Source organism: Psammomys obesus, unplaced genomic scaffold, assembly GCF_907164565.1.
Source record: "Psammomys obesus unplaced genomic scaffold, mPsaObe1.curated_primary_1811, whole genome shotgun sequence".
Lineage (NCBI taxonomy): Eukaryota > Metazoa > Chordata > Mammalia > Rodentia > Muridae > Psammomys > Psammomys obesus.
The window spans coordinates 6,409,478-6,425,060 of NW_026593286.1; the positions used below are offsets into that span (position 1 = coordinate 6,409,478).

General features: G+C 42.1%; 1 protein-coding gene across 4 annotated transcripts in view; it reads right to left on the bottom strand.

Moving 5' to 3' along the window:
* Dis3l2 (DIS3 like 3'-5' exoribonuclease 2) overlaps positions 1-15,583 on the bottom strand; it is a 320,053-nt gene that overhangs the window by 68,420 nt on the left and 236,050 nt on the right. For all 4 annotated transcript variants that reach the window (XM_055616630.1, XM_055616632.1, XM_055616629.1 and 1 more), the window contains one exon: positions 4,715-4,822. In XM_055616630.1, the coding sequence (XP_055472605.1) occupies positions 4,715-4,822 (108 nt within the window). The remainder of the gene's footprint in view (positions 1-4,714; positions 4,823-15,583) is intronic.

Below are 15,583 nucleotides of genomic sequence, written 5' to 3' on the forward strand. Positions count from 1 at the left end.
ACCTGTCCTGTGGTCACTGGGTCAGGGTAACCGCAGAATGAGGAGTGTGGTTAGTGGGCCTTGCCCTACAACCCTGTCCTCAGTTCCAACACTCACACTTCCTATGTGGTGTGGTTTGGAGGAAGGCCCAGTACCCACATAGACCTGTGCCACTTTTACACCTGTCTTCCAGCCCTCACTGAGCAGAAGGCCTGGCTTCCATATCCTACTTCCAAAAGAAACTCCAGAGACCTGTGAGTGTTGGCATTTACATTTTTTTTAGTGTTTCTTTTATGATACTCATATTTTAGAAGCATATTAGACAAGGCAGTTCCAACATCTCAGGTCTGCCCCTGGCAGCATAATTCAGACTATATACAGTGTACTCTTCTGTTGTCTCAGGTTAGGATGCTTCTGCGCTTTTATTTTCTATTTAGTCACATTTAAAAAAATAAGTATTTGTAAAAATATAAAAGTTACTCATATTTTTACAAAACAGTAGAAAATAGAAAAAAGTAGAAAATAATTACTCACAGTTTTATTATCCAAATACAGCCACTGCTGGCATTTTGTTTTATTTCCTTCTGGTCTTTTCCACTACTGTCCCCCAAGCTTGCTCCCACATCCACCAGAATATGGCTGCGGGCACACTATACTCATAATTCCCTCTCTGCAATTCAGATAATGTTTGCCTCTTAGATCTTGAAAAGGAACTTTTTACCAGAAAATTAAGAGCTAAACCAAATGTAATGTGTGTAACTTTATTTGATCCCAATTTGGACCAATCAGGAAGTGTATTATGGACTAGGTTTTTGGATGGCATCCTGATACCAGCATTCATTGTTAGGTATGCTGAGGACATTGTGGTTTTATAAGAAAATGCCCCGATTTTTAGTCACATATCAAAATACACAGGAGTGAAATGACATGTTTGTGGTTTGTTTTAAAATACTATAGTCTTAACAGAGCATGAAGTCTTGACAGTACTAAATCTGGGATACAGGGATGGGGCCTTATTGTGATGTTTTCCTTACGTTACATGTAGTTGATTTTTTTTCCTAATTAAAGTGTACATGATTCTTATGCTATTTTTATTGTTTGTTTGTTTGTTTGAGACAGGGTCTTGCTATGTAGCCCTGACTGACCTAGCCTTCACTATGCAGCCCAGGCTGTAGCTGTCTCAGAACTATTAGAACTCACTGTATCCATACACTTCTCTAGTTATATAAACAGGAAGCTTTTCCTTCATCAGATTCGTATCTGTTTTATTTTGATTTGCTTGCTCAAATAGTAGTCTTCATCTCCAAAAAATGGCTTATGGACTCTTGAGTCCCATTCAGGAGCCTATAGTGGTCCAAACTGTTTTCAGCCATATTCCAGGGCATTACCCAGCCTGTTCTGTACACTGTCATTTATAGCAATAGTCTAGAAGTCCTGGCAGTAAAATATTTCACCTGTGTAGGACACAGTGTCACACTACTCTTCCCTACCACACACTGGCAGTGAAAAAAGATCTAGTTCTATTTATAATAGTTTCACTGGACAAGTAAAATCCATGACTTTTCTATGTCAACCCCAAGTACTTGCCTTTGTCACTTTATTAGGCAGGAGGATGACCTTTGGAGGAGAAGCATGCACACAGCTAGCTGAACTGATAGTATCCTTACAAAAAACATTTTTTTTTTTTTCCCTGAAGGAACAGCTGACATGGAAACCACTTATATAGACTGCGGTATTTAGTACTTCAAGGAAACAACTGACATTGCTTATTGACGATAGAGGTTGGATTTTCACAAAATTAGAATTTTAGAAACCCTGCATCTAATACATGAGCTTGCGGGTTTCCTAATACTGAAAAGGCTGGACTAATAAGAATAGCAATGACACTAATAATGTGGTTTTAAAAATACTGTATAATGAAATGTGCCCACAGTTGGCTATCAGCATATTAAGGCAGTACTTTCTAAATGGTCAATACGTGTTAAAAAGTCATGCCTGGGTAAAGGTCTTTTCTCAGTAGATTTTTATGTAACCTGATTAACAAAGTTCATCTGATACTGTGTTAGTCTGTTCGGGCTGCTATAACAAAATACCACAAACCAAGTGGCTTAAGCCATTCAAATTCATTTCCCACAGTTCTGAAGGCTCGAAGTTCAGATCGAGTGCCAGCCAGTCCAGGCCTGGTGAGGGCTGTCTCTGCGGCTCCCACACAGCAGCTGCTCAGCAGTGTCTTCCACATGTCAGAGAAGAGACAGCAAGCTCTCTAATGTGCCTTTTATTTTAAATGGGCATGAACTTTCCTGGACCATTGTCCCGCTCTTATGACCTCATGCAGTGTGCACATGCATGAGTACGTGGACACTCTTGTCACATGCACATACAGAGGCAGGAGTCAGTTCCCGCTTTCTAGTATAGATTGGCACAGGTCTTTGGGTGTCCGTTGCTGCACTGTGTATGTCAGCTTCCAGGGACTCCTTGCTCTGCCTTGACTCCTCGCATCTCAAACATAGGAGCACTGGAATAACGGATACTCACCACTATGGCTGGCTTTACTGTTTCTGGGGATTTGAACTCAGGCCCTCATGTTTGCATGGCAAGCACTTTTACCTACCAGGCCATCTCCTTAACTCAGCAACTTTCTTCCTCTTATCTTTCTTATTCTTTTTTTCTCTTTTTCTTCCCCTCTCTTCCTCCTTTTCATCTCATCTTGCTCGTTCCCTCTCTCTCTTTGAGACAGTTTTTCTGAGTATCCCTGCCTCAGCTTCCATGATTACAGAGCCAACAACAAGGCCTTAGGAAGCTTCCCAAAAAAGCACCTTGGAAGTGCTGCTTTGTTTCTGAGACTTCACATGCCTGAAGATATGCTTTTTTGACAGTCAGTTTTCTGATAGCTTAGCTGGGTACATTTGATGGGGAGCCCCTGCACTATCGGAAAGCTTCTAAGGCTGGGGCAAAAGAGTCTGAACTTTCTCTACCTTCTGATCTACTCTGCAGCTGCCTCTGGCCCTTCTTAGAAGCCCTCTAGGTCTTTTCCTTGTCTTCTATATCTTGCAACTCCATAGTGGTTTATATGTTAGGGACGACATGTCTCCACTGCTGGGGTTGCAGTGAGCCTTCTGTACCCGTAAAGTCACATCCTCTAGGATGTTTTGTTCAGCATTTCTTCCCATTTTCTATGCTCTGGTTTCTGGAACTATCACAGAGAAGATTCTGGTCCCCTAATTCTGAGACCCCAATCTGGTCTCAGATTGGTCCCCTAAATTTTTCTTTGCTTGCTCTGGAATATTCAACTTTATTTCAAACGTGAAGCATGAATTTCTTTCACTTCTTCTATCTTGATTTTAATTTCTAAAATCTTCATGCCCACCACCCCTTTAGGTTATGTATGTAACATGGATAGCTGTTGTTTAAAGCTCTCTAAGGGTAGCAACAGCTTCTTCTCCTTGTAAGTGTGCTTTGCTGTATTTATTTCAGGGAAGATGCTTTCCACTCAGTTGTCTCTTCATGCATGAAAGTGAAATACCATGGATGGGTACGGTGATTCTTCACATTCTTCACATTTGGATGCCGAGCTCTGTCTAGTCCCCTGAGGATCTGTACTATCAAGAGAGATGTTGTCCCTGCTTCACACACTCCTTCGCTTGCATTATCTATAGAGAAAAACCTCTAGGTCCTCTGCCAAGACCTGGAGGGTCAAGCTTTTCAATGAACTTTCCCAATACTGTTGTCAGCCTCACTCCTTGCCCTCCTCCACCTCCAGAGTTATCTGGTGCTGTCAACTTGTGAATTTTTATTTCTTGGCTTGCTGCATGCCTGGCTCAGGATTAGGCTTTCTCAGGACTGCTAAGTCAGTTACTACTCATCCATATGCTCTCCAGCTTCCAGAGTTTTGTTGCTGTTGTCTCCTCTCCCGCTTTGTCCTTGTGGGTTTATATCTTTTTTTTTTTTTTTTTTAAATCTCTTTACTGTTGTTTTAGTGAGGTTTTGGGATGGAATAAAAATCAATGTGGTTATTTAATCTTCCATCTTTATTTGGAGCCTCTTTATAATAAGTATCTTTTTTTTACTTCCATTTATTATTACAGCATACACATCTCCCATGCCCTTTCATGGAGTTTGCAACCAGCTTTGAAGAAATCCGAGTCCTCAAACATGACCCTGTTGTTTACAGTTGCTCTCTTTAAAGAGGGAGCTGGTGTTCCCAAGTGTCACCTTTATCCATCTTCTTTCCTTCTTGTGTATAGGGAGTGCTTGCTGACCCCTCTGGTCTTCGTGTTTTCCTTCCTCACACTCTGATTCACATGTTACTCTACTAATATTTGCTAGTTTTCATTATTTCCAGCATCTCACAGGATGTTGCAGCCCTCATGGCTATCTTCCCGAAGGCATGTCAGAGGAGCACCAACTCCCATAGTTAATTTATCCCGCCTTCCAGATGCACATCCAGCCTCACTGAACCCATCTCTCACCCTAAACTCCCACCTCATAATTAGCTCCATTAGTTAGCTGGTAAATACTGGCGGTGGGAAGGGTTGGCCTTGCCTCCTAGGTAGGACTGGCTCTTCTAAGGCTGGGGTCCTTAGACTTCTTCCCTACAGCAGCTACCCCAGACCTTCTGCATCCATCCATCATGAAACTCTAGTCTAGTGTAGGCACCCAGTGGGTGCTCACCATGATACAGAGGCTGGGACAGTGGTAAGTGGAGAATGAATGACAAAGTATGATTTATAACTACCTTGCCTTCAGGGGTCAGCTTCCAGATCACAGAGAAGGTCAGCTTGTCAGTCATGGGGTTGAGGCTGCACAGTTCCTCACACAGAAGCCTGGGAAGCATGGGGACCACCTGTGAACAGAGAAGAATTTCTTTTTTTTTTTTTTATTCTTTATTAATTACACTTTATTCACTTTATATCCTCCCTGTGGTTCCCTCCCTCCTCCCGTCCCAATCCCTCCCTTCCTCCACCCTCTGCATGCATGCCTCTCAAGTCCACTGATAGGGGAGGTCTTCTTTTCCTTCCTTCTGATCCTAATGAATTAGGTCTCATCCTAATTGCTGCATTGTGGCTGCATTGTCTTCTTCTGTGGCCTGGTAATGCTGCTTCCCCCTCAGGGGGAGGTAATTAAAGAGCAGGCCAATCAGTTCATGTCAGAGACAGTCCCTGTTCCTATTACTATGGAACCCACTTGGATACTGAACTGCCATGGGCTACATCTGTGCAGGGGTCTTAGGTTATCTCCATGCATAGTCCTTGGTTGGAGTATCAGTCTCATGAAAGACTCCTGTATGCAGATTTTTTGGTTCTGTTGCTCTCCCTGTGGAGTTCCTGTCCTCTCCAAGCTCTTACTGTTTCCTACTTCTTTCCTAAGATTCCCTGCACTCTCAGAAAAGAATTTCTAAGCATCCTTGTCCAACCTGTGGGAGTCTGTCTTGGGCACCCAGGCCTATAGCCCAGATACAGGGTTTTGGTGACCAGTTTGAGCTTCCAAAGTGACCTGAAAGTGAAGCAAGTTCACTCCTAGAAGCCTCTGCAGAAAAAGCACACTGTCTTAGCTCTCCAAGGGAATGTGAACTGGGAAATAGGAAGAGAAGGTTTCAGACAGTAACAAACACTGTCAATGTCTGTGGTTACAGTCCAACCTCTGGATCCCTAGGTTCTGCCATGACTGGAAAGGTTTCTTTATTTTTAAAATTGCATCTGTAGGGAATACATATACAGACTTTTTTTCTTGTCATTATTCCCTAAGCAACAGAGTACAATAGTGCATTAATGATTATGCGTGATCTGGGGGAGATCTGGAGTCTATGGGAGGAGGGAGCTGGAGAGATGGCTCAGCAGCTATGAGAACTTGCTCCTCTTACAGAGCTCTGGTTCTTAGCACCCACATAGTGGCTCACTCCAGTTTCAGGGGTCTGATGCCCTGTTCTGGCTCCTGTGGGCACCGGGCGTGCACAAGGTGCACATACATTCATATACATAAGATTAAATAAATAAATAATTTTTAAAGTATATGGGAGAAGTTTTTGGATATAACTATTTTGATTGAATAACATACTTAAGAACTCAAAGGCTAAATGTAAACTCCCCAAACTCTTATCAAAGTAAAATCATTAGTTATTTAACTTAGCAACTGAACATACCATAAATTACAAAATTCTGTTGGAGTATAAACAGGATAATAAAATATAACTATGACAATTGAAGTTTATAAATTCAGGTTCATAGATAAAAACTGGCCAACTAATCACCTATTTTGCAAGATTTTTTTAAATGTTTTTATTTTTAATTTTTATCAATTACAGTTTATTCACTTTGTAGCTCCCTCCCTCCTCCCCTCCCAACCATGTCTCCCTCTTGCTTTCCCACCCATGCCACATCCCAATGCACTGATAGGGGAGGTCCTCCTCCCCTTCCTTCTGATTCTAGTCTATCAGGTCTCATCAGGAGTGGCTGCATTGTTTTCCTCTGTGGCCTGGTAAGGTTGCACCCCCTTAAGGGGAAGGTGATCAAAGAGCCAGACACTGAATTCATGTCAGAGACAGTCCTGTTCCCTTTACTAGGGAATCTACTTGGACACTAAACTGCCATGGGTTATATCTGTGCAGGGGTTCTAGGTTATCCCCATGAATGGTCCTAGGTTGTAGTATCAGTCTCAGGAAAGACCTCTGGGCCCAGATTTTTTGGTTCTGTTGCTCTCCTTGTGGCGCTCCTGCTATCTCCAGGTCTTACTATTTCCCACTTCCTTCATAAGATTCCCTGCACTCTGCCCAAAGTCTGGCTATAAGCCTCAGAATCTGCTTTGATACCCTGCAGGGTAGAGTCTTTCAGAGGCCCTCTGTGGTAGGCTCCTGTCCTGTTCCCTGTTCTCTCTCTCTTCTGATGTCTACCCTCTTTGTCTTTCTGAATGTGGATTGAGCATCTTACCCAGAGTCCTCCTTCTTGATTAGTTTCTTTAGGTGGGTAAATTTTTGTATGTTTACCCTATATTATATGTCTAATATCCACTTATGAGTGAGTATATACACTGTGTGTCTTTCTGCTTCTGGGACACCTCACTCAGGATGATCTTTTCCAGTTCCCACCATTTGCCTGCAAATTTCATGATTTCCTTGTTTTCAATTGCTGAGTAGTATTCCATTGTGTAAAAGTACCAAAATTTCTTTATCTATTCCTCAACTGAGGGGCATCTGGGTTGTTTCCAGCTTCTGGCTATTACAAATAAAGCTGCTATGAACATGGTTGAGCAAATGTCCTTGTTATATACTTGAGCATCTTTTAGATATAGAAAAATTCTCAACTTCATACGGAACAACAAGAAACTCAGAATTGCTAAAACAATCCACTACAATAAAAGATCTTCTGGAGGTATGTCCATCCCTGATCTCAAGATGTACTATTGAGCAACCATAGTAAAAACTGCATGGTGCTGGCATAGAAAACAACTGGTGGATCAATGGAATCGGAAAGAAGACCCTGAAATAAACCCACACACTTATGGACACCTGATTTTTTGACAATGATGTCAAAACCATACAATGGAAAAAAAGATAGCATCTTCAACAAATGGTGCTGGTCTAACTGGATGTCTACATGTAGAAAAATGAAAATAGATCCATACTTATCACCCTGCACAAAAGTCCAAGTGGATCAAAGACCTCAATATAAAACCAGACACACTAAACCTGTTAGAGGAAAAAGTGGGGAAGAGCCTTAAACTCATTGGCACAGGAGACAACTTCCTGAACAGAACACCAACAACACAGGTTGTTGTCCAAGTGGATCAAAGACCTCAATATAAAACCAGACACATTAAACCTGTTAGAGGAAAAAGTGGAGAAGAGCCTTGAACTCATTGGCACAGGAGACAACTTCCTGAACAGAACACCAACAACATAGGCTTAAGATCAACAATCAATAAATGGGACCTCATGAAACTGAAAAGCTTCTGTGAATCAAAGGATACTGTCATCAGAACAAAACAAGAGCCTACAGACTGGAAAAGGATCTTCACCAATCCTATATCTGACAGAGGGCTAATATCCAGAATACATAAAGAACTCAAGAAGTTAAAAAGCAACAAATCAAGTAATCCAATTAAAAAATGGGGTACAGAGCTAAATAGAGAATTCTCAATAGAGGAATAGTGAATGGAAGAGAAACAGTTAAAGAAGTGTTCAACATCCTTAGTCATCAGGGAAATGCAAATCAAAACGACCCTGAGATTTCACCTTACACCCATCAGAATGGCTATGATAAAAAACTCAAGTGACAACACATGCTGGAGAGGATGTGGAGAAAGGGGAACCCTCCTCCATGCTGATGGGAATGTAACCTTGTACAAGTACTTTGGAAATCAATCTGTTGCTTTCTCACACAATTAGGAATAGTGATACCTCCGAATCCAGCTATACCACTCCTAGGCATTTTGCAAGATTTTTTTAAAAAATGCACTATTTATTTATCTTTCTGTGGGGGTGTGTGGCACATATGTGGAGGTTAGGAAAACCTCCACAAGTTGGGACAACTTAGTTCTCTCTACCATGTAGGCACTAGATAGTAAACTCAGATCATCAGGCTCGGCAGCAAGCACATTATCTAGTGAGCCATCTTGCTGCCCTATTTTGCAGTTTTTTAAAGCCTCAATACTTTGTTTTTCTTACTATTTTTAAATCTCATAATAATAAGCTGATCTTGCTGGATATGATCTTTAATATTAGCACACATCTTTAATATTAGCACTCATGAGGCAGAAGCAAAGGCAGGTGGATCTCTGTGGGTTTGAGGTGAGCCTGGTCCACATAGAGAGTTTCAGGTCAGCTAGGGTTACATAAACAATCAAACAATAAAAAAAAAACCCTAATTGTATGACATATCTCTTTAACATACTCTCAAATGATGACAGATAGCTTCACTGAATATTATTTGCATCATCTATAATACCAGAAGCAAAATTAGTATCTCTCTCTACTTCCCCCAACCAACATACCTTGCCCTGTCTTCCTCATCTTCCCGATTTTTTCTTGATTATGATATTACCACCCACTCTCTTTTCCCAACTGAAATAGTATTATAAGTCATTTCTTTTCCACATTTACTGTGGACCAACTTGTGCCGGCCTCTATTCATGGGAAAGGGAGGGATGTTACATTATATTTATGTAAATTTGACAAATTTCTTTATTAGTAAAATCAAAACAAATCCCAGTGGTTTCTCTCACTGTGTGATGTTTCTTGAGTGTCCTGTCTCCATAGAGAACATGCCTTTGTTATGGAACAGGAAATTCAAGAGCACACGGCCTATATCAGTAAAACAAAATTAGTTGTTTGGCAGTATTCTAGAGGTTTTATACCTAGGCAAAACCCAATGACTACTTGAAAATTTTTAAAAAAATTATTATTATCATTTATCACAATTCATTTAATATGATTCCCGCTGTGTCCTCCTCCCTTATCTGCTCCCAATCCTACCCTCCCTCCCTCTTCTCCTCCTATGCTCTCCCTTAGTCCACTGATGGGGGAGAACCTCCTTCCCTTCTATCTGACCCTAGCCTATCAGATCTCCCCAGGAAGAGCTGCATTGTCTTCCTCTGTGGCCTGGGAAGGCTGCACCCCCCAGGGGAAGGTGATCAGCCTGTCACGGAGTTGTTGCCAGAGAAAGTCCCTGCTCCCCTTACTCGGGTCCCCACTTGGATACTGAGTCTACAGGCTTCATCTGAGTTGGGATTTTAGGTCTTCTCCACGCATTGTCCTTGGTTGGGGTACCAGCCTCTGCAGGGACCCGAGGGCCCAGATTTTTTTGGCTCTGCTGGTCTCCTTTTGGAGATCCTGTTCCCTCCAGGTCTTTCTATCTCCCCGCTCCCCCCCCCCCCACCCTTTTTTTGTAAGATTAACTGCACTCTGCCCAAAGTTTGGCTCTGAGTCTCAGTCTCTGCTTGAAAACTTCTGGTAACAGCTTCTATATGAAAGTGTTATTGAAGTTTTTTTTTTTTCTTTTTCTTATCTGTTTTTCATACCATCAGCCCAAATGACACAGCCTATTTGCTATCAAGTTTTTTGTTTGTTTGCTTTGAGACAGAATCTTGTGTTGCCCATCTTGCCTTAAAGGATGGCTTTGCTAAGGATGACTTTGAACTTGTGATTTTCCTGGTTCCACCTCCTGAATGTTGGGATTACAGGTGTGCAAGCCATATGGTTTCTGATGTGGTGGGGATTTAACCCAGGGCATTGTACATGTTGGGCAAGCTATTTCCTCAGTGCCCCACTAGTGTTAGTAGTGAGTTAAAATGGGTTCTAAATATATGACATTGTTTTGTGTGTCAAGTGTTTTAGAAAATACTGCAATTTCATCTACACTGACACACTACAGTGTCTGTGTCATACTGTTTGTGACCTAGTTTTGAAGATCTGATATAATTTCAGCTTTTGAACTATGCTATGAATTGAATTGTGCCTACCCATTTATATACTGAAGCTGTAGTCTCCAGTTTAACAGTATTTGAAAATGGGGGTTTCAGCTGATTATTAAGGTTAAATGAAGTCATAAGGGTGGGACCTAGTCACACAAAAACTGTGATTTTTAGAGGAGAGGACAATGAACACATAGTCCATCTCTCCAAATAAGTACAGAGGTAAGGTTGTGAGAGGATAGCCATATACCAGCCAGGAAGAAGTTTTCACCAGGGATCACACTGGCTAGCACCTGAAACTGGGGCTTCAAACTCCCAAGACTGTGAAAATCTACAGGTCTGTTGTTGAAGTCACCCAGTCTGTGGTGCATTACCAAGGGGACTGAGCAAAGTTCGGTCATGTTTTCTGGGCATGCGTTTTTGCTTTCTGTTCTGGGTTGCACATCAGATGACGACACCAGATATTCTATGGGAACTCGCTGCTTAATCCGTATGCTTACTGCATTGATACGTCCAGAGCTCAGTGTTTGTTGTTGTTTTTAACTGGACAATATTTGTTCAAGGAAGTATCATACTTTAAGACTGAGCATCTAAGAATGTGACATAACTCTGAACATCAGGCCTTAGTGCTTGTCAAAAGAAGGTCATTGTATCTTTGGTCTAGAGTGGATCCCCCAAAAGAAAACACTGATGGGAAAATAGGTGAAATGCAAATAGAGGATGAAGTGCTGTGAATAGCAGTGTACCAAAGGCAGTTTCTTAAGTTATAGATTTATAAATTATGTTATATACAAACCTTTTTTTTTTTTACACATAGTAATCCTGATCTCTTTTTTGTTTGTTTTTTAAGACAGAGTTTTTCTGTATAGCCTTGGCTGTCCTGGATTCACTTTGTCGACCAGGCTGGCCTCAAACTCACACAGATCCACCTGCCTCTGCCTCTCTGAGTGCTGGGATTAAAGGTGTATACCACCATGCCCAGCTCCTGGCCTATTTTTATAACCAAGTATGACACAAAAATTCTTATGTATATAAAATGAAGAGCTAGGTAGGGTTCCAGGTCTTAAGCTGAGGGCAGTACAGTGGCAGTGGCAGCAGCAGCAGCAGGAGGTGCAGGTGTAAGAAAATAAGGAGGATTTTGAGAGAGACCTGAAGCCAGACCCTGGGCTCAGCACTCCTTGATGATCCGGTAGTTCGGAAGATTCTGGTCATAGGCTTTCTTTGAAGCCAAACAGCTCTGAAATGCCCAGTAACAGTTAGCTCAAGGTGTTCAAGCCCCTGTGCCACTTGGTTCAGCCTTGCTTATTCAGCCCCATGCCCAGGTACTCCCTTCCAACACCATAGCTCTAGCCCATGAGCCTTCTGAAAGCAAGCCCTTCACCTGCCTCATCCGCTTACTACTTCAGCTTGTGCACATGGTGTTCTCAGTTTTTGGAACACCTTTCTAGATACTTTGCTCTGGGCAAACTTTGGTGTATCCTTCCACAGTTGGCTCCTAGCCATTTTCACGGCTTATCTAGACTCCCCCAAGAAGAGAATGTACGATTTTGAAACTACTTCTGATCTTTCACAAAGGCTGTGAACAGTCCCAAAGAATAAGCTACCTACTCGACTCTCACTGCTCTTCTAAGGCCCTGACCACATTGCATCTTGATCCCTTGTTAGAATACCCCCATACCTCCTCCAGGCAATGGAACCCCAAGAACAAATAGAGGTATGGCTTTGTTCCTTTATGTAGTATGCCCTGCATAGCAGACACTATTAGTACACAAATGACATAGAAATGAATAACCTGGATTTTTCTATGTTTAGTGTCTCTCTCTCTCTCTCTCTCTCTCTCTCTCTCTCTCTCTCATAACACACTTGTACACACACATACACACACACACACACAACACGTCACAAAAATCCTTGCTGACAAAATTCTACAGCATTATCTTTAAAAAAAAAATGCTCATGGCAACTAGTAGAAAGGGAAGAATTTTGGCCACTCTCTGCTAAAGACAAAACAAAACAAAACAAAACAAAACCACCTATCAGAACACCCCATGGCTGCCCAAGTTATCAAAACGGCTTTGTTCCTCTCAATGCCCAGATGCCGGAGACCTCAAGTTTCATGAAGAATTTGTGGCAGCATAATTGCATTTAATTTGTAAGGGACAGTCCTTTTAGCAAACTTTCTACTAGGTCTTGGGAAAGGAATCAGGTGGAATTCAGAGGAAACAGCCCATGTTCATCCAGTTTTGTAAAGAGGTGGTTAGGCCTGTGTCTTTCAAAGGAGAAGAAATTAAGAGGTTATGATCACATTTGTGGTTTGGCACATCACATCCTCTCATAAATTCACTGGTCCTCCAGGGGTCACTGTGCATGCATTCCTGCTCAACCCAGAGAGCAGCAGGCTTCCCTGTGGAAGAGGGCTGGCGAGGTGGGCCACCCTCTTAAAATCACTCTCTTAAAACCCTGCCCAGGCAGGCGAGGAAGGAGAAAGGTTCCCTGACCCCATGTAGCACGTGGCCGGGTGAGGCCTGTCAAGTACCTGGAGAGATTTGGGGCTAGAGTGAGGTCCAGAGCACCAAGAAAAGATCTCTCTGTAGAGAAACCCCTGCTGCCAACAGCACAGGGCCAATGCCTATGCTCCCTGGGCCCTGGTACTTTTGTCCCGGCCCTGCCTTCATTCCCTGCTTGGCATGGACTTCCATCACAGTTCTTTAGCTGCCAGACTCCCAGTCCTAACTGCAAATCATGTAATCAATCTCATTGTCTGCCTTCTTTGTTTTTGGGACCCTACTGGCTAAACACTGATGGTGGCAGAAAATGTGTTGGGCAGCGTGGAGATGCATTTACAAATAGTCTCAGCTCCTGCCATGCCTTCATAGCATCTTCCTAAGCTTCACACCGTTACTGCTCTCCTTCAATTTACCCTATCATCTTCTCAGCAGAAAAACGCAACTCTTCTACACTTCCAGCATTTTCCACCAAGTAACCTCTTGAGCCAATTTTCCTAGCTTTTCGGGTATGCTCTGGTCCCATTATCTCATGGCAAGTGTCCCCGTCTTAGGTTTGGCCTAACTGCCTAGAGCTTTTGCTTGTGATCTCCCTGCTCAGCTGGTTCAGTTCCCAATGACCAGAGCACAAGGATGGAGTTACCCTTAACTCCAAACTATATTTCTCTCCCAGTCACACCCTCTTAGTCTCTTCACTTGACGCTTCTCAAAATGATTTATGTTTTTCATCTTTCATTCCTTTCTTAATTGCAAAAAATTACACATTCTTTGCAGAAATTTTAGATTCTATAAACCAAGAGACCCCTGAGACCCCGTCTTACAATGTTAGCGTGACGGCACAGAGCCCCGCCCTTAGCATCTTGAAAACAGCTTTCACTTGCACACACATGACCATCTGGGAGTAATGTATAACATAGAGTCTCTATTGTATATATTTTTCAAAAAATACAACCAGCGGACACTCAAGACTAGCCTTTCCTCTATTCCCCTTTCAGTCGGGCCCTCACCTTCTGTCCTCCGTTTTACTTGTGGCACTGTTTCCTTCCCTCTGTTGCATATTAGGTAAGTCCTATCCACTCTGCATTTTGAGCCCTGCTTCTCTTTGGAATCCAGACTCCTCTATTCTGATATCTGAATCTAGACACCACAAATTCTTCAAATACAGCATGAGAACACAGAGCTTGGCATATTTACCTCCATTTGTGTGTTTCCACCCTCCCCATATTGATGTTTCTGTAAGAACAGTATCCTATCCTCCATTAAATGAGCAAACAAACAACAAAGCTTCCAAAAACCATGAAAGAAACAAAACACCACCATTCTCACTTCTCCATCCCCCTCTCACCTCCTAGACTGTTCAGTATTAGTTAAGACCATCATAGTCCTTGCCCTACAACACCCAATCATGCCTGCACCTGAAGGCTTGGCATTCTAAATCTCTATCCAGTGATTCTTTGTCTCCATTTACAGTGTTCAGATGTGGACACTTGTTTTCTATAGTAGTAGTCTATAGTAGTCTGCAGTTTCTTGGGCCAATGGCAAAGCTCTTTGTGGAATTACTGTGGGTAGAACTTCTGCTATAGTTTAGACATAATTTGAATGTGCTCTCATGCAAGGGTTTCTTGAGTGAGAAAGCAGAGCTTGTTTCTCAGTAGAACATAGCTGAGTAACAGGTGGTGGGACCTTTAAGAGGTGAGGCCAATACTGGCTCCTCCTTTCATCCTAGTTGCCCATCATACCACATGACCTTTTCTTCTTTAAAAATACTTTTTAACCTTCATTTTTATCTTACGTGAATAGGTGTTTATACACCAAATGTGTGTTGTGTTCCCTAGGACTGGAGTTATAGACAGTTGCGAGCTTCCATGTAGGTGCTGGGAATTGAACCCATGCTCTCTGGAAGAGCAAGTGATGCTCTTAACCACTTAGCAATCTTTCCAGCCCTGATCTTTTCTTTTCTTTTCTTTTGGCTTTTCAAGACAGGGTTTCTCTATGTAGCCCTGGATGTCCTGGACTCACTTTGTAGATTAGGCTGGCTTCAAACTCAGAGATCCACCTGCCTCTGCCTCCCTGAGTACCGGAATTATAGGCATGCGCCACCGTACCTGGCTCCAATTTTTTTTTCATAGCTCCTGCTATTACTATGCCATTTGCCTTGAGGTGATATAAAAAGGAACCCTCACTAGAGATGGCCCTATGCGGTTTGAAATTTCAGGCTTCAAAATTCAGCATGCACTTCTAATCCCAGCCTTGTGAAATAGAGGCAAGAAGATCAGGGGTTCAAGGTCACCCTCAGCTACATAGAGACTTTAAGGCTAGCCTGAGGTCTCAAAACTAAACAATCAAACAACAACAAAAGCAAAAAATTCAAACCAAATCAACCAACCAAACAAAAGTCAAGACACAAAATTGAACTTAATAAACCAAATACTTAAGTTCAGGTATTTCATGGTAATAATGGAAAACAGAACAATAAAGTTTACTTTAGTAATCTTTATTTTTTGAAATATGAACTCTCTTCAAATTTGCATGTAAGCCTTACTCAAGGGCAGTGTTAATCTCTGCATCCCAATTCTAGCATATCTATTGCTGAAGCAAACATTACTTCCCTTATTTTCTCCAGACTTCTGTATGTTTTATATTTGTAAGATCTATCTATCTATCTATCTATCTATCTATCTATCTATCTATCTATC